Below are 23,203 nucleotides of genomic sequence, written 5' to 3' on the forward strand. Positions count from 1 at the left end.
TATCGAAGATGATATGCATTTAATACATACTAATGTACAAATCGTTTATGTATATTTCACATTTCGTCATATTTCGCATCTTTCAAAATTTGTTACGTTTACAATAGCCAAGTAGGTAGTACATGATGTCTAATATCACAAAGAATGTATAAATAACTCAATTAACTCATATTCCGCGGCCATGTTTTCCTCCGCATGCCGCACTCGAAGAAATATTCAGCGTGTCAATAGAAATTTATAATTAAAAAGTGGAGCTGTTAGTGAAACGCGTGTAAACTCGCGTCGTGTCTGAACAATAAAAATTTTCACCGTTTCCCACGGTCGAACGCTAATGGCCGCTGCCACATTCTCGCACAGTGCAGCTCTTCCGAGACGTCGCGCTAATTTTATCCCGTTACGCTTGGTGAAGCAAACGACACGTGGCAATATAAGTGTCTCTTGAAACTAATGAAGTATAATGTATGTAACGTGACGTCTCCATCCATACAGTCGTTCTGTTATAACGTTATTCTCTCTCGCGACAGCTTTATACCTCGTACACATCGTATATCGTAATGTCTTATATCAATACACGTTCCGAAGGAACTCTCGGCAATCTCTGATTGAAGCAAATATCAACGGGTATCAACATTGCAAAATGTTGCACGAACGGCAAATGTGTGCGCTCCGCGTCTCAAATACCTTCCACGGAGCTTTCAATTAACTCGCGTTGAATTTTGTCGAAAAAAGTCTCACGCACGTCGTGTAATCCCAGCCAAACATGTACCTTCAAGTTTATCGACAGCGATCGATTGGTTCCGCGTTTAGAGCCCCTTGCACGATTGATATATATTCAACTTCCGTCGACCTCGAGGAAAATCCGGATACATTCTTCAGTTTGTATCTCAGTTGCTCACGGATCGGCTACCGCTCCCAGTGGAATTTTGCCTAACGACGTTCACCCTCATCGGCAAGATCATTCCCTGGGCGATGCCGTAGTGCTCGTACGCGTCTTTTCCGTAAGCCACGTTCACCTCCTCGGCCCGTTTGCTCACGCTCGACGACGAACTCGCCGGCGAGGCGGCCGAGGACGCGATACCCTGTAACGTGTTGAAACTCTGCATTGCCAAGTGAGAAGCGGCCGTGATTTGCGTCGCGATTGGCGGCGAGCCCTCGACTCGGCCAGGAAGAGCGCTGCTCGGAAGCTGGGGCTCGGCCAGAGACGCGTTGCTCATTACCGGCGCCGCGAGTGCTCTATCAGTTCGCGCGACCGGTGGAGCGGTTGATCTCGCCGCCGCTCGCGAAGTCGATAACATAGCAACGGATGGATTGTCCGCGCGAGCCGTTCCCGAATGCGGGGTGACGGACGTCAGCTTCGCTGACGCGCGCGGCGGTAACGGCGGCTCCTCCGTTTCCGGTGTCCGCAAAACCGTCGCGGACTGCGTCCTCCTCGCCAAATCCGCCCGAGTCTCGGCCGGATTTCGCGCGTCCGAAAACGGCGCCGTGCGAGCGCGATTCTTTCTCACCGGGATTTGCGGGCTCATCGGGGCAGCTCTACCTCCGCTATCCGGGATAGCGCTCGACGCGGTTTTCGATCCCGATTGTTTGACCGGGACAGCGGTAACCGGCTGTGCGGAAAGCGGCGACGCGTCTCGAGAATTGTTAGCGCTGGGCGCAGACGATGATGGAAGATTGCTCGAGAAATTATTCGTCATCGGCGGTACGTCGGTGACGGCGTTCACCGAATTTGCGAAAAGATCGTGATTATTTCCGTTTTTTACGGCGGCGAGCTTCGGATCGCCGTTGGGAAAGCTGGCGAAGTGTGCGATCGTTTCTCGCTCCTCGGCCACTTGAGGAGCGAAAGGTATTTTCCTTTCGACTGGCTTTACGGGTACTCTGTTTTTCGAGACGACGCGACCCGTAGCAGCTCTGCTGCCTCTTCTCTTTCTAGGATTGTTCGTCGCGGCGCTCGGACGCATTTCCGGGAAATGTCTGCCTCTCATGGTGATCGATTCCATCTCCTCGCTTCCGTTCCCGTCTTCACCGTCCCGGTCTTCATCTTCATAAAACTCCGAGTCTTCGTAAATATCCGACTCGTCCTCCTCGTTCTCCTCGACGATCGCGCTAGCCTGTATCCATTCCCTGATACGATCCTTCTTCTTCGAACGATCCACCGTTGTCTCGATTCCGTACGTCGTGAGAGTGCGGAGAAGTTGATTTTTCTCTTCCAAGGAACTATGAAAGCTGTACATGGACGGGCAAAGTTCGTCCCTCTCGTCGGCGCCGCCTGCAAATATAAAAAGGAAATGTCGCTAAGATATCGTGACGTATCGCCGATACTATCGCCGATGCAAAATGTGCAACTGACCGTTCAACGCTTTTTCGGCCCCGAGTTTCGCTAGCCATCTGTCTTCTTGATATTTATTTACTTCGAACACGCTGACCGGTCGCTTTTCAGCTTTCGGATCCAATAGCCTCTTGAACATCCTTTAAGAAATGTCAAAGTATGTAGCAAGCAAGTATGTAGTTTTTTCTTTATTGATTATAAGTACGTAATTGAATTCTTATTAAAATTCCTAAAGTTCCGTTCGTCATGAATAGTATTTTTGACAATTTGAAATAAACAAACGCTAACGCATACAAAGAGTAAATATCAGCTAATTATATCGTATTAGGTGTATACGCGTGTTGCACACCGACGTGGCGCTTAATTTCGCATTCTCGGTTTCCCGAGTGGAGGCCCACCTCTGTGCCCGCGAGCTGATCAACTGAAATAATTTCGGTTTCTTGGCGATGTTGAGCGTCGCGTTGTGCCAGTTTTGATATCTGGTGTAGCGCGGATCATCCATCGCCGCCTTCTGCCACGGCAGGCATCCGGTCAGGCAGACAAATAGGACAATGCCGAATTGCCAGACGTCGTGCGATGTGCGAGCTCTGAAAGTCGTTGCCGTTAAAATGTATATCCTCGGCGACCGTGGCCGAACATCTACATCTCGAGTATCATTCATACGCACCCAGTCGCGTTTTTGATATGACCAAAATTTTGAATACGTGTTAAGTAAATAAAATTTAGAAACTTCAGAAGAAATTACGGGAAAAAGTAGGATATAATTGAATTATTCGTAATAATTAAGAATAACGACACAAAATGTTCTCGATATATTCATATTTAACAGTACACGGGAAAAAATAATGTATCAACAGCATCATCAGTGTAATCGAGATAAAATCTATTGATGCAACATCAATATTAATGAACAAAAAACATCAGATAGTTGTTTTAATAATTTAAATATTTGGCCCAATAATATTCAATTGAATTAACTATTTAGGTTCGTATACGTCGACGTTTAAATGCAACAACTTCTTTTTTTTTTTTTTAATTAAACAGCTGTACGTCGTAATGCTTCCGGAAATAAAATCCGTCAATACCAATTCCTTATACCTTTTTCTTCTCTCAACTTTCTGTGCGCATAAATATCACGTGACAACGATAAAAATGTGTAGCATACACAAGATCAATCACAGCATATGTATATAATTACTTGTACGTCTCGTCAGTCTCGATCTGCAATACCTCAGGCGGCGAGTACGGCAGCCACTCGTTGTGCCTTCGCACGACGGTGTTCACCCGCCTGGTCTCGCCGAAGTCGCAGAGCTTGATACGCGAAAAGTCACTGCGGAACACGAGTATATTGTCGAGCTTTATATCGCGATGCACCAGGTCGCGGCTGTGTATGTGATGCACCGCAGCGGCGAGTTGCCTGGCCACCCTCTTCGCGTGCAGCTCGCCCAGCCCCGTCTCCGTCACGTTTGACGTGAGATCGCCTGAAAGTCAGTGACCACCAAGATATATTCTCGTAACAATGCAATGGCAATGCGCGAATGTCATGTTCTTTGCTCACGTAAATGACATCGCGTCTCAGAAAATATTTTCAGCTATTGCTCAATCTCGTTGCATTGCAAAAGAAATATGTAAAATTGCACGAACAATAAATACAAAATTCATACGATTTTATGTATAATTTTTACACTCGTTCATTTAGTTTTATATACTTTTTTACAAGACAGTATGTATTGCAATGAGCAGTATGTATTGCAGTGTAAAAGCCAATGAACTTGTTCCGTTTTGAAAAAAAAAATTAATGTTTAGTTATTAAACTATGATAAAAAAATATATATATATTTATAAATATATTCATAAATAATTTAATGAATTAAATTAAAACATTTTTTTAGATAATATTTATACAGATTTAATTGTACCAAAACCATATTTCTTATTTTTTCATAAAAAATGGACTTAATTGATTTTCTTTTTGAGTTTATATGTTCTTTTTTCAATAATTCAATAAATTTCCTGCAATATTATTATCACACGCTCACAAAATAAAACAAACGTTGCAACTTATTTGAATTAAAATGTTGCTCCACGCGAATTTACTCAGATAAGAAAGTATATTGCAGAGCGGAGTTAGAATTCGGAATTAAAGAGTTAACGAACGCGCCTGATGTAAGGCGCATAAAAAGTCGGCGTGCACGTGCACAGGCGAGCGTCGTAAAAGAAAATCTCTCACCGAGCGGGGCGTATTCCTGACTAAAAACGTAGAAACCGGCTGTCTCGAACGCCACGTCGTAGGTGGTTATAATGTTTCGGTGCGCCGACAGATGTAACCCATAATGAAATTCCCGAAAGAAGTCCGAGATGCCGGTGTACGCCTTCGGCAGGGCCTTGAGCACCATCTCGGTCTGCGTGCTGCGATGCTCGGTCAGCAGGATCTTGCCGAACCATCCCTCGCCGACGATCTGCAGGATGTCGAACTCGTCGATCAGATTCACCTGTCCCAGAGAATAGTTAGCACTCGACGCGCTGCCGCACATGACGCGGCCGGTGATCGATCGTGAGTCACACGTCGCTGCTTTTCGAGCCGCGAATGACGGATGAAGTTAGCCCGGGCATTCGCCAGCAGTCGGCTCGTAATGACACGTTCACAAACTCGGGAGAGTTCCGAGTCCTCGGGACAAAGAGCGACAGCGTGAACGCACACACGCGGTGTCACAAGGGAAATGCAATCCCGATGGGAGACGTAGGAGACTAGGGATCCCGCGAGCACGACGACGATGCGTTATCCGGCTGCACGCTGAATACACCCGACACTCGTACGCCCGACGCCGAATCTCTACGCAACGTCTATTTTTACCCCAACGCACGCTTCGAACGCACATTTTCATCCCGATGCGAACTCGACACACAAGACGATCTCTTTTTAACACCGTCTCATTGAACCACGTATCTTATTGCAACCGAGCATCACATCTTTTCGACCAGATGGACGAAAATTGAATAAAAGCTGCAAATTTTTGCTCAAGAAAATGAAATTACTTTTTATTTTGATTATTTGATGTAATAGAAAATTTTGTGTGTGTTGGTACATAGTAATTAAATGGAATATTGCGACATCTTGATTTGTTTAGCCTTATAAATTAGGCTATAGATTAATTAAACTGACAACAATAATTAAAGTTAACTGAGAGAGATTCAATTGATTCTAGAATTTTATAAATAATATTAATTTTCTATTTTAATATATACGCATAAAATAAATAATATATATTTCTATTATCGGAATGTAAGGAACGTTTTCTATATGAAATAGATGTTTACGCGTGCTTCAATTAAAATATTTCCGATCAGATGAATCTCGAATTCCATTTAGATTCTGTGTCATCAAGAATGTAATCACAGCGAACCTATGAGTCTGTGTGATTCAGTGTTGTGTGACGAGATACAAAGTCACGAAGCGCGCTCCAACGACGACGGCGACGACGAGTCACGGTCGCAAACATCGTCGTCGTCACGGACCCTCTGTTAGGGAAACATTGGTGCAATGCCAGGCAGGAGAATGGCCGTTAGTCGAGCGAGCATAATGAAATGCTGCTCGTTCGCGAATCCTATTTCGGGATCTCAATGTCTCGAAAACTGGAAAAGCTCGCCCGCTCGCTCCGTCGCCCGCCGTTGTTTAGGCTTTATTCTCGAGGGAAACGCGAGGGACACTTTAGGGAAATGCCACACGGCTGACAAAGGAAAATCCAATTGTGGACCGGTTTTCGCAGAGGAGAGGAACTAACAGGAGAAACGGGAAAGAATGGCGGCGTTACCTTCTCGAGCTCGAACTCCCGTATTCTGTGAATGGACCCACCGATCGCCTTCTTCATTCCGCTCATCTCTTCGATAATCCGCAGCGCTTTTTTTTTATCACCGAGAAATAGGTTTTATGGTTCGACGCGCGGATTCAATTGCGGCGGCTAGACGTTACATCCCGTCGCTCATAAATCTCGCAGTATCATCGGTCATCGTCCCCCGATGTGTCTCGAAAAAATATCCCACTCTTCGGACTTCTGCAAAACGTTTGATCGACATATGAGAATAACGTTGTGAAACTCGATGAAAGGAGCAGACTAATAGAGATAATTGTGTTAAGGAGAATATTCGCTGTACGAATTACGTTCGTCGACACGTGCACGATAACAAGATGAATAAAAGGATTCCAATCCAGTGGTTCGAGGTGAGAAGTGGGACGCGATGAAAATCAAACGATGGATATATTCTACTGCCGTAAAATGAGGGTCTAACGACGCGACATTTCATTTCCGACGGGAGACCGTTAACGGCCTGAAATCGCAATTCTGCGAGTGTGCGCCAGTCGGTGCACGTATTTTTGTGCCGTGTACAATTGTTGCGCAAGACGCTGGGCGAGAGTGGCGGCAAATTTCACGAGGAATGCCACGCGTCATATACATATGATTTGGCAGATCGCACCCATCGACAATAGATACAAGAGCGTATCCGAAACATTTCTAGCAATTGGAAAAGCATACGTGCGATCCTCCTGATGACGTAAAGGCGTTGCAACGTTCGTGAATAATGAATCGGTTGAGCGATATTTCCGGGTTTTCCCGTTACTTTTCATCCGTCGAATAAAAATAAGCGTGCACGTGTCTCTCCTCTTCGTTTCGTCGCAAGTATATATCGCGTTATGCACGAGAATTACGATGTTATAAAATTTAAGAGACATATTCGTGAGTATTTGATTTGAAAAGGCAGCAATCTAATTAAATCCGTTTTAGCCGGTCATTTTTTCTCGACAAGTGCAATTCTTGTTGCTGGACCGTCGTAGAAGCGGGGTCCTCTCTCCGTTCCTCCTCGCAAAAAGTGCTTTCATACGAAAATCGAGAAAACATCCGCAAGCATCCAATAAATGCATTTTATTCATATCCCATTCTTATCGGCGAACGCGAACTTACGGTTGATGGAACTCGCGAATCCGGTCGCCCCGTCGTTATTTATGTAAGCGCCGTTGACGAGTTCACGGAAACGCGAGCACGCACATCACGGGGGGCTGTCCATGCAAATTTACGGATCGCGTGCACCTCCGCACGCCGGGATTCGAGGAAGCACACTTCGGAGGCACGAAGGGGCACAATTAACACCACCGAGAAAGCGCGCGTCTCCGTCTCCGCGGGTGAAATCTGGAGAACGTTGAGAGATAAAGTCGACGTATCCCTTCTCTCTCTCCCTCGCGAGTCGCGCAAGTCAAGCGGCCACGCACCTCGAATGATCTCACGACTGGTCTGCCGTGTTCGGTGCACTGTTTGCCTGTGTCTGCAGTATTTATAAAACGCTAACCGGAAAGCGCGGCTGGCAAGCTGATCTTGGCGTCTTGCCTTCTTGCCCGCGCACCCATCGCCTCTTCCTAAGGGCGCGCACCATATTGCGATCATTGGTGAACCCTAAACTCCATCCAAACGGGATCTGGACCGGATCGCAGCAACAGATTACACTTTAAGTAATTAATTATATTTTATTTTGGACGATCGTAATTTAAATACGGAAAAAAAGATTAGTTATTATAGCTAGTGACCTAAAATTTTTTTGCAGCAAGAGCTATAATTCAGCAATAGTAGCATAATCTTTTACTCTCAAAAAAATGTTAGCTGTCCCTATTTTACAACTAAATTTACTATAGTAGCTAATTTTTTTTCTGTGTTAATAATAAAAAAAACTCGCTTAATCGAAATTAGCCTTAAGCGATCTGCTAAGGTTTGTGGCTTCTAGTAGATTTTATAGCTTACAAGATGTTTATATTGGATAGTAATATAAATGCTGAAATGTGTGGTTCTTTTGTGATGAGCTAATGCGAAACCTTATAAGTTGTAACTTGCAATGTGTTTTATTTATATGCGAAAGTAATCGTACATGTATGCGTGAGGTCGAAGGATGAAATAAAAGTACAGGAAGTTATTTTTCGCACAGTCAGTCAAGGAATCTACTTTATTCCTATAAAATGTGTAACGTCTGATAACAATAACGCATTGGTAATTTTAATAAAAGATTTCTACGTTTCATACTTATTACCAATAAATACTCTATCAACTTATTTTTATTATTTCGGTGATTCTAACGCACAAAAGATTTTACTATTTTTCGCACACGATAAAAAATATAATAAATACCATGTAATATATTTCGCGCGCAAAAAAAATTGTCATATATCGTTCACACATAATTCTTGTATATCATTGGTCCATTTAGTTTTTATTGCATATACATATGACACGAATTTACAAGCTAACGATAAAATTAAATATTCATCACGTTGCCCGAAACATCTATAACGTTGCGTAACTCCAAAATCAACATGGCCGGATTTGTATAATATTCATCGAATCGGTAAATCTGGTTTCGCCGAGTACACCTATCACATTTCATCAGGAAAGTACCTCTAGAATATTTTTTAATGGACATAGTTTGACAGTAAAACTAATTTTCAAAAATCTTATGGATTTATTATATAAAAATCATTTTTAAAATTATTTGTGAGAATACTTTAATATTTTAATTTTATTTAGGTACGGTACGGGATGCACATAAAAGATTAGATACGTAAACATTTCAAGGCTTTACGAAAAAACATTTTTGTTGCATATTTAGACCGCATCAAATGTATTCACACGCCACCATATTGAATACCATCCTACGACATCCCGCGGGAACTTGCAGAACGTCATCAATATAGGGATTAACCGACCGAGAACGCTATGATAACATTGTATTTTAGTTACGGCTCTTACGTTTTCTTTCATTTTTTCATCTTTTTAAATTATTTACTGCGTTTTAATGGCGGTAAATATCGAAAAGATGCAAACTAATGATCAACTGCGTTCGCGACTTTACAGCAAATCTCAATCTTCAACAAATAATAGCATACTTATATATGTAATTAAATATGTATAACATTTGTTTAATAAGATTAGCACAAAAATTCACAAAATCAGCTAACAATTTGTTTAAAAAAAAAATCAGTACAGTAACGCCCTCTCGACGAATATTGCAGCTATAGTGAGAACCTGGTACGGATGATATTATATTATTTGAATAAAGTACCGATTATATTATATGTCAAATAAAAAAAGTGAAAAACATGCGAAAAATTCTTGAAGATTATCGGCATGATTCAGGGCCGACCATTCCCTTGACGTATACTCATTCAAAGCCGAAATACTTGTTGCAAAGTTTGATAAATATACGTGAGAAGAGGAGAAGAATCATTTTAATCGCGCTTTCCTATTTAATTGCGCTTTTTTTTACATCAAAATATACACTCATAGGAAATATTCTAATATTCTAATTCGATTCTAGTTCCGCGGGACATAGAAAGGCAGGGGGCTTCCACGGGGTACTCCATATCTGAAAATTAGGCACGAGGTCGGCAGGGGGGTGGAGCGTGCAACTATGGCGATGGGTCTACGGGGGGTGAGGGGACGCACATTTATGAATGATGGGTCTACGGAAAAGGAGAATCTGCGATTTTGGGCGCCAGCGGAAGAGAATCTGCATACTGCGGCCAAGAGCTGTCCGCGTGACGTCACACGGCGTGAGCTACGGACCTAAAAAACGGAGTATAAAGTATAAACTTCAGGCGCGGGGAAACGGGAAGCTCTTGCGGGGGAGGGGATTCAGCCATTTTGGTAGGTGATGTTAGTGCTGCTACCTAGCTGACAACAACAGTATTTACTTTAAAAGCTATTTAATCGGTACATTAAATAGAAACAGAAAGCGTATGCAAATTGTAAATGTGTTATTGTTGTGTGCAGTAATAAACTGTAATAATGAAGCTTTTTCCATAAATCTTTCTAACAAAATGAGATAGAAGAGAAAGAGAAGATAACATTTTTATAGATAAATATATTAATAAGTATAATGGGAATTAAATGTATAATGTAGTATGTACATACATACGTCCTGTATTGTGTGAGAATCATTTTCTCTTTTACCAAAGGAGCTAAAAAATATAGTTGAATACGAAAAGATGGCAATACTAATATCATTTACCAAGATAGCTGGATCTTGTTCAATACAAAAAAAAGATAGCTGGATTCCTCCCCACAAGAGCTTCGTCTACCTAAGTTTAAAGTTTAAAATTTAGGATGCTCATTTGTTGGATTTGTCATCGAATTATTGGCTAGGTTTACACCCTGAATTTAGGCAGCGGTCTATACCTCAAATTCGACCTAAATTATTTAGGCCGCCTGCTGTAAACATTTGATAGGCGGCCGAAACTAGCTTCAGGTCAGACTTTAGGTCGAATTTGAGGTACAGGCCGCGGCCTAATTTCAGGGTGTAAACGTAGCCAGTAGGATTTATATTTAGGCCAGTCAAATTAGACAAAAAAAAAGGCTCTTGCTCAAAAGTGATGCGAACTTTTTATTCTTTTTTAGGCGTGTTGGGGGCATTTAGAAAAGCTTATTTTTGAGTTGTCGTATCATGAGACCCAAAGCTTTTTGAGGGGCGGGGAGGGAGAACCAATTTTTGACGAATCGGAACGAGTTACCGCTTATTTTCTTCGTTTTTTCAAGCCCTACACCTTTCTCAGGAGCGAAAAAGTGCTATCTATTAATCGAAACGAGATAAATGCAAAAAACCACGAAAATTTTATTTTTCGGGGAAACCAAAATTTTCGTTTTTTCGCAATAACTCGGCGAATGTTGATAAAAAATGAATGATTAACCCCTCAGCTACAAAATGAGGGGGTTAGTCATTCATTTTTTATTCAACATTCGCCGAGTTATTGCGAAAAAACGAAAATTTTGGTTTCCCTAAAAAATAAAATTTTTGCGGTTTTTTGCATTTATCTCGTCTAGATTAATAGATAGCACTTTTTCGCTCCTGAGAAAGTTGTAGGGCTTGAAAAAACGAAGAAAATGAGCGGTAACTCGTTCTGATTCGTCAAAAATTGGTTCCCCCTCCTCCCTCAAAAAAGCTCTGGGTCTCATGATACGACAACTCAAAAATAAGCTTTTCTAAACACCCCCAACACGCCTAAAAAGGAATAAAAAAGTTCGCATCACTTTCATAGCAAAATGTCTAATTTGACTGGCCTAATTATATTATCTGAGATTCAGTTTTGTTATTTGTTTACCAGATTCTGAATCTCTCTTTTATTATCAACTGTTTCGACTATTAAACATTACTTATTATTTAGAATTAGACATTAGATTATTCTTAGGTATTGTTGACAAAATCAAAAATATCAAAACACCCAGATTTTAACTCAGAATATATTTTTGTAGGACTGTTTGCAAGAATACAGTTCAAAGGGATTAATTAATCAATCGATCGTTCAATAATTTACATTGCTTATATTGTCTATATACTCTATATGAAGAAGATTCATGTAAATATAACATAAATAAACAATTTCTCTGCAAATGTAATCTTGAAATTTACGGCATTATCCTGCTATTTGCATTTGTAGTTTATAGGCTCCGCTCGCTTCGTAGTTCGCGCCACCGCGAGTCGCTAGTGCCCGAGTTCGCCGCGCGATGGCAGTCGCGCCGGACGGCCGGCTGGCGCTGGGAGCGCGTCCCGAGAGTGTCGTCGACTGTGCCGAATACGTTTCCACCACTTCCATCAGCTTTCGCGTGTGTCTCCGCGTGTGTCACGGGTGTGTGTGCGCGCACGTCCGTCGTCGTCGTCGTGTCGTGCCTTGCCTTGCCTTGCTTCGTCGTCGTCGTCTCGTCCAAGGGAAGGAAAGGGGAAACCCACGATCCAGCGGTGTCGTACGTCGGTCGCGGGGAATTCGCGATCCCGGATCTCGCGCGCGCGTACGATCGCGGGAGCGACGACTCCGAGAACGGAGCAGAGAGAATAACGGAAAAACGGAGAAACGGTCAGGCGGCCGGACGTACGTAGTGGTGCGCGCTCTTCGTATACGTACGCGCGTGTTTGCGCGCCCATGCATGTGCTTGCGCGCGCGCGCGCGATCGCGCGTGTGGATCGTACGTGAGGAAGCGAGACGGGCAGCGGCGAATTAACGGAGTGGAGTGAAAGAGGTGGCGGAGGCGGCGGAGGAGGTGAGAAAAAAAGGGGGAAGTGTGTCGCGCGCTCGCGGCGCGGCGCACACCGTCGTCATCGGCGAGGAAGGTGCCCCGGAAGTCGCCTACTGCACGCCGCGAGTTTGTGTGTCCGCGGCGACGCGACACGGATAGACAAATAGACAAAGAGGAGAAAAGGTGACCGCGCGCGGGTGGGCGAGGTAGCCCCCGCGACGTATGTAAGAAGAAGGGAGAAGGAGAGGAGAGGCGAGACCGGAATACCAAGTGCCGCCAAGCGGAGGAGAGAAAGAAGAAGGGTGATCCATCAGGCGGGCGCACGAGTCTCCGCATCCGCGAGACGGAGTCGACGGAGAACGGCGAACGGCGAGCGGCGCGGCGACCCGAAAGCGGAAAGAGAGAGGCGAGAGGACTGGCGTCGCGGACGGACGGTGGAATGCGAGGAGCAACCGAGAGCGGTGCCGTGTAAACACGCGTCTCGAGTGAACCGGAGCGGCCCACCAGCGACGTTCGATGTCGTTGGCTTCCCCGTCTCCGTCCCCGTCCTCCTCGTCGTCGTCCGTCGTCGTCGTCGTCATCGCCGCGACAATCCCGACGGTCCGCGTCGCAGAGGTGCGGGAGGAGCAACCGGGAGACATCGATCATCGTCGCCGCCGGCGCGGTAGACACGCGTAAATGAATCCACATCACAAATGACGGTGGGCGGACTAGCGAGGTGCTGCTGGCTGGACTCGTCGACTTCTTCGTCGGTTTAACGGACAAAGAGGTGAGTGTCTTTTTCCCCCTTCGGCTTCTCCGAGGCGCCTTAATTCCTCTCTAGTGGACTCTTCGGGGGCGAAAATGGCTTCGGACGTCTCCGACTCCCCCGTCTCCGCCGTTCACGGCATTGTTTTATTGTCCCTAAGCGGTTGTTGCACCGCACGATGTTCCCGATAAGATAATTTTCACGCGATTATGTGTCGATCGCACGCGCACCACTGTCGATGACAGTTTCCGAACGATCGAGTTCCGGTGATTGTTGGGAGCTCCCCGTAGGTTCGAGCGGACGTGTCTTATTTCGTCTACGTCGCAACTGACACTTTGATGCTAATTTACGGACAGATTAATCGAGGTTTTTAATTGATTGTGCCTGGAGGTGATAAAAAAAGGCTTACCTTATGACTTCGTCATAAATCAATTTGACATGTCACAGTTATCGGATAAGACATTTTTGACGACGTAAAGTTACACGATGCTTTTTTTTTTACTCCTTACACTCGACTTTCAATGTTCTCTCCATTCTGTATATATAAATTTTATCCTTTATCTTTCGAACGATTAATTTACGTTTGTTCCGTGTCAAGTGTCGAGTGTCGAGTGCCGACAGCGCAATTAAAAAAGAGCCAATCCATCGGCCGCATATCTTGCGTTAATTATTTGCGCGAAAATGTGATAACCGCTTCCATGTACACTCCTGCGTTAAAGTTGCGTTATCAATCGCAACATCGCAATCTTTAGATTTTCACATTTTTATCGAGAGGAAAAATAAATAGTTCAAGGTAAACGTCTGCTTCTCCGACCGGGTGACTCCCCCGCGCTCGTAACGATATATTCCCACTATTCCCAGCGCAGCTTCAAAAGAGCCTCGCGTCGATGCATGTCGGTTGCATAACGGTCACACGTCGCCGGTAATGTCTTGTCGATGTATAATACATACCTTATCAATAAATAGCAGGTCCAGTCGTTAGTGTAGACGCTATATTTACGACGATATCGCGCGATAATATCGATCGCGTGCGAGGCGGGGAAACCGTTCCGGGAACCTGTCGTATCTCCGACAGATATTCGGGTGGGTCTGTCGTGTATCCGATAAATTCGCGACGACTCGCAGCACCGGCGGTGGTCCAGCGATCTCGCGCGAATGTTCGGATGGGTAAACAGAGGCTTCAATGCGGGCTTCAATGTAACGCGATCCCGCGAGGAGTTCTCCGTCTCCTTTCATCGAATACGCATCGCTCTCTATTGTGTACGTTGTGAGATGAAACAATGATGAGTTTCTCCGTGGACTATAATCGATCACCGCTTTACAGAAACTCGGTACATCCGGAGATCGCAAGATCCGGCGGAGACTCTTTCGAGAACGTTGCGAATCGTTATCGCGATCGCGATAGGAAGAATTGAACGAAACCGCTGCGAATAATTTATTCCCGATAGACGAGGGGCAGTAATAATCTTGTGGCGTATTAAATTTGCGAAATAACGCTGATATGAATATTGCATAATTTTATGCTGTCCGGGATGCGAGTGATTTTGCGCAACATCGCGATAATAAGGCTATAGGAGAAAAGGATTTTTCATTAAATATTCATCACCGGGAATAAACTGTGCTTTATATTTATTTTTATATAATAATAATGGTGATAAAGCTATCGCAGCGACGATTGGTAATTCATTTCGCCAGCATTTATTAATAAATAAATCGTATATTCCGTTTAATGTGCGTGCGCAGGTTCCAATGAATTTTATTGGGATCAAAGAATCCTAATGAAGCAGAATGGGATTTCACGAGCCACTCTCTGCGCGGACCCCTCCCTCTCTCCTGTAAATTGCATTTCTGTGAAAGTGTATCAATCGATTACATTCTTTCACCTAAATTAATATTTGGTTTTTGGACAGCCCGGCAAAATTGAATACATGAAACGTTAATTACGTACAGCTTTGGCAGAAATTACAATTCGAATAAAGCCGCAAAAGTGGCACACAACGATCCCGAATTAGCGATTTTATCATGTGTTAACGCCTATCCTTATAATATCGAATATATAAGTGACACGAACATATTAGAATAATTGATGTTTGATTAATGGAAATTAATTGAAATCAAATACGATATTTCTGGACCGCGAAAACGCACACATAGAACCATGGGAAAATACAGTTTTCGATATTTCTTCTCGTCACAGAAGTTTTTGCGATAAGTCATATTTTACAGTAATTGATATCCGATATCGTTAGAGTGAGAAAAATGATTTGATGCCATGCGGAAATGGAATTTTATCTTGTCTGAAGTTTCTGCGAATATCGGCGCGTAAAGAAATTATTAATGTGACTTGCGCGATTGTAGATATATTGCCGTATATATCTTCCACATCAAGCACGTCACTCGATAATTAGCACGCATCCTTGTCATACAGTAAAAAGTTTTCCTGTTTTTTTTATTGTTTCGTTTTGCGATCGACGATGTTTGTCAGTTATGTAATAACTTACACATACATGTAATTCGGAAAGAATAATTTTATGCTTTCGAGAAATGTCTTTAACTGAATTTAAAAAAATATTCTGTTATAAGGATTTTAAGATATTTTCGCGAGGGCAAAGGGTATAAATAAATTTTAATTGGACGACGTCACTTTTAATTCATCGTCGCTCGATATCTCTTCTCGTTTATTATATCGATAAAATTTATTTGTAGAAAGTTTACTAGCGTATGTAACCTTACATATTTTCACAAGTTTCGACAAGGTATTTATAAAGTTTCTGTTAAGTAGGTATTTTCCAAGGACTGTTGTGTGTTACCTTTAATGGAAGGACGTTTCATCTTACTGAGTTGAAACATTAAAGTGTCGGATGAAGAGCAGAAAATTTCAGGCTAAATAGTTAAGCATTATGTAATTGATCGTATGACGAAGTTAATAAAGTTTCCTGTTATCGACCGCGTGCAGACTTCTGATGTCTGCACAGCATACTTTTGTCGTCGCGATAACGCGAAAATGTTTGTTAGATCGTACCAACAGATTCGAAAACGGCCAGTCATTCCCAGATGAACTTAGCATTCCTCCACGTTGACCCTGAGGCACTTGAAAAAATTTCGCCAAATCGCTAGTTTTTGGTCGCTAATTCTGTTTGTCTGGCTTTTCAGATATTTATCTTGTCCGGCTTTTCACGTGGTTAACTCTAAGGAATTTTTCTTCTCTAGTGTATTTTTCTGAGACATTTTGATCAGATCTTTGTCTAAATTGAAAAACGATTTTTCTTTAATAAAATTTTAAAAACATCATTTCTTTCTCGAATATAAACACGATAAAATATCTTAATAATAAAATTTTTAGAAGCTTTCAAGTTTTGTTGAAGCGAGACGCGCCGGAAATTAAACAACGCTGTTTGTCTGCATCTTTGAAATTTTATTTGTTTGCTTTACTGAGAAACTTAAACGGTGCTTTCGTTATAGAAAAATTCATCTTCAAGATGCTCGAGGAGGAAAGATGTTGAAAAGGCAGGAAGTACAAGTGGGACATTGTGTATATTATATATGACATTCTTGGAGAATGCTGTGTTGCCATTCACATATGTTTCATCTCTCTGTGTTTAAGGATATGGAAATATCAAGACTTTTGGCATTTCAAGAGCTCGTATGGAATACTCAATAGAACAGAATATTTTAGAGATGTCACGCACACAATAAGCACATATATAATTTACTTACTAAATTATTATTATTGAGCGATTTATTTGCAAAATTGCATCAGCATAAATGATTAAGCCTCGGATTAAGCATAGATAAAAAAAATATTACTACAGAGATAATGTAATTCTTGATATTATTATTAAAAAAGTTTCTCGAATGACATGATTGCTAGCTTTATATATGTCGTAATATTAACTAATGATAATTGGATACATAACATATCAAATATATTTTTTGTTATCAAACGCGCATTTAAATATTTCAATAAAAAATGTATTCAAATTTTTGCAGAAAGTTATATTTTTATTGCAATCCGTATTAAATGTTTTCTAAAAGTAACTTCCGTCTTTTTACCATTGTTTTTTTACTTGAGACTGGAAAACTCTTAAATTTGTACTGAATGATAGATTTTATTTTTGCTTGCGCTTTCTCGCCTACGCGTAAACATTTGTTGTTTACTATCAGTCGGCCACGGTATTTACGCGAGGGAAACGACTAGCGCAGCAGCAGTTCGGAAGTGCAGATCAATCCGCTTGTCGAGTGCATTATCTCAAATTACACAGATCCGGTCGCGTCAAAGTAATCCGTGCCAGCTCGCGCAGTAGAAACTGTGTAGAAGTGACACTTGTCTGCGTGTTGCATTTCGAGATGAGACAGCGAGAGAAAGAGAGAGAGAGAGAGAGAGAGAGAGAGAAAAGAAACGAACCTATCAAAAATATCAGCGTCTCGCCGTCAGTAAAGTGAACAAGGAGGGAAAAAGTTTTCGGAGCAATAGAATGGCGTGGTCTCTCATGCATAGAGATCACAGAAATCTCCACCGAGCCGCGCCGGGCCGCAACACATCTCGTCCTTTTTATCTTGCTCTCGTTTTTCCTCCCCGTTGTCGGGCACTATCGCGAAATCCTTGCGCGCAATGAGATGCGCTTGAAAAATATCGTTCCTATCTGAACGAGAGATTTTCATATATTTCCGATAGCTTATCGATACCGCCTTTCTGCAACTCTGTTTACTGATATCATCTGATCAATGTCAATATGTCATCGAGTAGGTATATCAAAATGCGAACGCGGATTAAGCTTGCGGAACTGTCGGCGATATACGTATACAACCGGAATGCATTTCGTAACTTCTATCAGGCCTTAGAAGTGTGATCTTCGGTAGGGGAGAGGAGGCTACCTTGTGACACAGGCAACAGTGTTACATTGCGATTATTTTGCGATGTGTACGTTTTATGTGCAATTTTATCTGTGGTTATGCTTTATTTATGTGTAACTGAGATCATATTAATCTAAAAGAGGGATTAACACAAGAAGTAAAAAAAATACAGGTAAGAATCTCTTTCGACCATACTTAAAAAAATATTTTGTCTCCTAAGCTTTTTGTAATATTTATCGCTGCGGTGCGTATAACCTAAGTATGTACGCATGTATTTGTAGGTTAGTTCGTTGCAAAACGTATTATATGCATTATAAAACAATTATAAGTCATTAAATATATAAATTTTGCAATAAATGTGTCCAGTGTTGTGTGGGGTACCTTGTGACATAGGCTAGACATACAGCAAATAGGTTATAGCGTGATCTATATGTGTGGTCTATTTTGGTATTCTGCAGATTATAAGAAGATTGAATGTCTTTTCAAGATGGACAAAACTTCAAATGCAAAAGAAAAAACCAAAACTAGCAGAGCTAAGGTGGACGAGGCGACAATGAAAGCTGCGGTGTTTCAAGTCGTCAAAGGAAATCAAAGCATTCGAAGCACAGCAAAATCTTTCAATATCAATCACATGACACTGAGTCGCTGGGTCACTAAATATAAAGAGGCCACGGACGAGCATAAACTTACTATGTTTGTCAATTGTCACATAGTACCCTTCTGCCTGTCACACAATACCCCATCAGTTGGGTAAAGTGTGACATTTTCCATATTTTCATTACATTAAGTTATTTACAGATTACAATATTTTTTTATTCATACTAATACGTCTATTTCATTCCTAAAGGTTCAATATAAATGCCAATAAAGTTATTTTTTACAAGTTTCACGCTAAAAACAAAAATTTATTGCTCCGAAAAAAAAGTGTCACAAGGTAGCCTGGTCTCCCCTAATCTCGGCGAAAGTTTGATTGGATCCTACGTTCGCAATTGGATTTTCTCCGTGACACTTCTGACTTTCTAATATAGTATATTTTCATCAATATGTCAATATAGATATATTATAAATATTCCTAATGTATGATATTTTTCAAGAGAAAAGACACGTCAAAAAGTTCGATTTAGAACCGGTTGTTTCACCGTGTTGGTAAACTAACTAATAGTCAAATTCTACATATATGTGTCTTTGTTTTTCCTTCAAATTCGACAAAGGTAGACATATGATTTAACTATTAGTTAGTTTACCAACAGGTTGGAACGACCGACCCTTTAAACACTCTTCTCTCGAAGTTTTCTCCGCGGATACTGTTTCGAGGCCAAATCAGGCACAGCTAATTCCGTCTTTGTTCGTGACTGTTCGCACAGTTACTCCACGAACACTTGACGCGGCAATGCAAACGCTCTAATCGGCCGTAATTATCATCCTCGTGAGGATGAACGCCGCCGTTGTTCTCACTGGCGCGGGCGGCGGCAGGCGCGGATTAGTCGCGCCCCTCAGGATATCATCGCATATATTTCTTCGCGGCCGGCGCGGAATCTCGATAACGGTACGCGAGGCACTACCTGTTACGTGCCCACGGTACGTTTACGTTACGCATTATCGTCACGGGGCCATATTATCGTCGCTTCGATCGCGAATCTGCGCCGCATCAATTACCGTTACGGCCGCCACCGCGCCGCACATTTCGTTGCGCAAGGAAAGCGATTTTACACCGGAAAAACGAAACGCGCTGTGTAAGAGATATACCTGTTTCATAACCCGAGAGAGCACTCTTTATTATTTTTCTTTTCCAAACGTATATCGTTGCTAAGCCGATTGTGCTTCGGATAACTTTTTGAAAAATACTTTGTGTCGTTTATTCAGAGCGTTGTTAAAGCTCTCGACTTCAGTTGTAATAACAGATTCCTTGAAAAAACTCGACCTTTTTCCTTGAGATAAAATTTTCACGCAAGTTTAAGAGTGTACGTCGTATAAATCAAGACGTTTATTTAGTCAGCCACGCGTAGGTGGATAATGTCATAATGTGCGAGGGCGAAACTGTAGTTCGAGCCCTTCGCTAATAATTTGCAACCGCCTTGGATTCTCCTCACACCTGATAAATATTACACAAGCACTGAAGAATATCTTTCTCGTGATATCTTAACGAAAAGGGTTAAGGTCAGATCCCAAGAATTTATCTCTTTTCCGAGCTGAAATAATGAGAGGAATGTGCGTCGAAAAAAGAATGTGCTTCGAAAAAAGCATTTCAGAAATAACTTTTTTTTTATAACGAGCAGATATAGTAACTTCACTTTGAAATATATCAGACGTGACATTAAAGCATTTTGTAGAAGCTCTTTCTGAAGATCTCTTGGCGAAATTTAATCCATCAACGTAATTTAAATTTCCTTAATGGACGATCATGTTTTTTGGATAAGCGTGGCATATTGCTATTCTAGTCCAATGAAATTTTTATTCAAATTTATCCATTATTCGCAGAACTGAATGTTTTTGTTATGAGTTATTACTTTTCTTGATGGCTTTTATGAATTTCAGCAATCCTTTCAAACAAGTCTTGATTTATGCATAACAAGGAAAACTTCTATAAGTGGAAAAGTCCTATTCTTTTCAAATTCTTACATTTATTCTAGTAAAAGAATTAATTCTCTGTAAGTTTTTTCATTGTTGCATGAAAGAATCGCGGTAACTCATAAGGCGCATTTTTGTGCTAATTTTTATTATATAAAATTTATGGTACTAGAATTTAGAAATACAATAGCATTAAATGTCGAAATAATATTAATAGAAAGCTTCAGAGTTTCAAATAACTTCATGGTATAAAATTAATCTACATTACGTACGACATTACAAATGTATGACGTACGTGCGTGTATTTAAAACGACCGTTGCCTGACTTTAATAGCTTATCTCGTTAAATAATTCCAATATTGTTAATCTTGTCTGTGCGTGTATAAAAATAAGACGGGATCATGCGATGACGTTTTAAATGTCACGTTTTTCCAATAGAGTAATATAGACAGTAGACTTTTCACAAAATGCATGCCTCATCGGACAGATTAATTGATTTATTGAGCGAAAGAGAGAGAAGTGCAAGGGGTTGTAAAAGCGTATTAGTGAAACACGTTCCATGTTTGTGAGTGCGATACACCGACACACAGGTGTGTATCGAGACGCGATTTCCCGGATAGTGGTCAGTCAACAGTCGTTGGCCGCGTTGGCACGTTGTCGACCTTTCTGTAACATCGAATTCCACCGATATACGCCTGTCAATCTTCCACCGGCTATTACGCGATCGCAACGGTACAGTTTATTTCGATCCGCCTCATCGAGTGCATCTTGGACCGGTATTTCATAGCCGGATCTCTTATTTGACCGTCTTAAGTACAATCTTGAGATGTTATAAGCCAATCACAGAGCCGTATTAGCATCTTAAAACGTTACTTAAGACGATTTTGAAATCCAGAACGAACTATGAATCCGGCCTTGCAGGAGATTCAACGCGCCGCGCACGATATGTTTCCCCCGTCCGTTGATTCGCGACTTCCGCGTCCGCACGAATGCGAAAGTGTTCAGAAAGTACGACGCTCCGTTTACGCCTGCATCCGGGAAACGCGGTCTATGAGGAGAACGCGTACGGCGCGATCTAAATTTCAAATGCGGGTCCACGCGCGTTACGCTCGTCGAAACGGATTATACGTTCCGAGCGTGAAGTTTCCGTTCGAACGGAATATCTACGGCCTCTCGAAAACTGCGTTTTCGAGAAAATCACCGCTGAATCCTCCCTCGCGCCCTTTCGCGAGGTAATAAACGCGTTATTCGCAAAATCGTGGAAGACTTTCACATCTTTAGCTTGAATATTACTCCGATATTAAGGGAGCGGGGGCGATATTAAGTATCGGACAATATTTACCTTACTATCAATCTCGTATCTCGGTGTAATTTTCTCTCGCCACTTAATCGAACCGGTAACCAGATAACTTTCGCACTTCTTGAGGGTTTACTTTGAAATAAAAGCCCGCGACGTCATTGATCACATCCATCCGACGTCTTTCGGTGCTTCGCGGTTGGTATAAAGTGCGTTTTCAGGTGTTCGCCCCGAAAAGTCCGTAAACTTATTACGTGCAACTGACGTACGCTCGTGCATCTCATTATTACACGGACACGTGCGGTAAAAGCAGGTCAGGCTGACATCGCGGACGTGCCCGCGCACCAGGTAGATCTTGATAGCGAAGCGTCGTTATCGGCTAAATGTCAAGTTCAATTCGCCGCGACGTGACGGATCCAGAGATGGATAAAGGATGATTCGGACGACGCCCGCTTTCCTTGCGCGCGGAAAATTACCCGTTAGTGATAATAAACGCCCTGAATATCCAGAATTGATATTCCACCGTTCCAGAGGAGCAGCAGCAGATTATTGATCACGAAGATTCCTGTCAGAGGAGGATTGGATCTATAATGCCAGGAAAAATGCGAAATGTAATTAATATAAGAAGACTTTTAATATGAATGTTTAAAAAATTAATATACAAGTAGAAAAAAATAGGTGTAATTGTCATGTATTTATGTATATAATGTAATTAGTTTTTTTACTATTACATTAATTTTTTTTTTTATTATATTAAATTACACAAATACACGTACTACATTTTTAAAACATTTCAAATTTTGCGTTATTTGACAAAGTTATGTTTTGCTTGTTTTCTCTTTCCGCGGGGTATTTTTCTATTATTTTTGCCATGTGTAAACATTTGTATTTTCCCGGAACTATATAGCGTAGTCCTTCAAAGCGCCAGTGCTGCGCCAACAATAATTTAGGAATGACGTAGAATACTCGAATATTATTTATGTAGGTCACCGCGAGTTAACAGTCCACGAACGTAAAATAAAATTTGGGTGATCACGTCAGTCAAATTGTTAATCGCACTATCGCTTATCAATCGCGCTATCCGTAAGTCCAGATAATGCTCGTGGAACCTCCATGCGGTCGCGACTCGTCGCGGAATTACATTACTTCGCAATGCCGTAATGGCATCAATAACGATTGCGTAATAGCGATTAATTTCCCACGTAACGGCGTAAAGAATCAAAACGCATCGATATGACGTCCGCGCGCGCGCCGTGATTTATTTTAATTGAATCAGCGTCCGAGGAGCGCGCAATCGATCACGCATTATCTCGTGTAAACGCGATAAACATTTCGTTACGGCGCGAATTTTTGCGCGATATCCGCGA

At 42.0% G+C, this 23,203-nt stretch overlaps 2 protein-coding genes across 9 annotated transcripts in view; one reads left to right on the plus strand and one right to left on the minus strand.

Annotated features, from left to right (window-relative positions):
- On the minus strand, nt 1–21,954 carry LOC112451553 (serine/threonine-protein kinase par-1). Of its 6 annotated transcripts, none has more exons than XM_025011191.1 (7): nt 21,882–21,954; nt 6,139–6,378; nt 4,557–4,818; nt 3,525–3,807; nt 2,725–2,913; nt 2,348–2,466; nt 1–2,266 (listed from the first exon to the last, which is right to left on the minus strand). In XM_025011191.1, exons 2-7 carry the CDS (start codon nt 6,202–6,204, stop codon nt 885–887), a joined length of 2,301 nt encoding a protein of 766 aa, XP_024866959.1. In that variant the 5' UTR covers nt 6,205–6,378; nt 21,882–21,954; the 3' UTR covers nt 1–884. The 6 variants fall into 6 exon arrangements, with proteins under 6 accessions (XP_024866959.1, XP_024866955.1, XP_024866960.1 ...); XM_025011187.1 differs by lacking the exon at nt 21,882–21,954 and adding an exon at nt 7,590–7,641; XM_025011192.1 differs by lacking the exon at nt 21,882–21,954 and adding an exon at nt 7,285–7,618 and having other exon boundaries at nt 4,557–4,785.
- LOC112451552 (probable serine/threonine-protein kinase MARK-A) overlaps nt 11,909–23,203 on the plus strand; it is a 19,601-nt gene continuing 8,306 nt past the window's right edge. For 2 of the 3 annotated variants that reach the window (XR_003040384.1, XM_025011183.1), the window contains exon 1: nt 22,323–22,447. Coding sequence is in view for 1 of the 3 variants with exons in the window: in XM_025011183.1 (XP_024866951.1) it covers nt 22,427–22,447 (21 nt within the window). In the remaining 2 variants the exon portion in view is untranslated. Of the gene's footprint in view, nt 13,139–22,322; nt 22,448–23,203 lie in introns of those variants that run through there. The other variant, XM_025011184.1, reaches the window with a different exon arrangement.

The sequence above is a fragment of the Temnothorax curvispinosus genome, unplaced genomic scaffold (genome assembly GCF_003070985.1).
Source record: "Temnothorax curvispinosus isolate PA1 unplaced genomic scaffold, ASM307098v1 QBEX01002370.1, whole genome shotgun sequence".
Classification (NCBI taxonomy): domain Eukaryota; kingdom Metazoa; phylum Arthropoda; class Insecta; order Hymenoptera; family Formicidae; genus Temnothorax; species Temnothorax curvispinosus.

Excerpts from the sequence above, each read along its gene's own strand:
- LOC112451553 (XM_025011191.1), bottom strand. The coding sequence starts at position 6,204 with ATGAGCGGAATGAAGAAGGCGATCGGTGGGTCCATTCACAGAATACGG. Across the intron at positions 4,819-6,138 it reads GGGAGTTCGAGCTCGAGAAG|GTGAATCTGATCGACGAGTT; the intron begins GTAACGCCGCCA and ends TCTCTGGGACAG. Across the intron at positions 3,808-4,556 it reads TCAGGAATACGCCCCGCTCG|GCGATCTCACGTCAAACGTG; the intron begins GTGAGAGATTTT and ends ACTGACTTTCAG.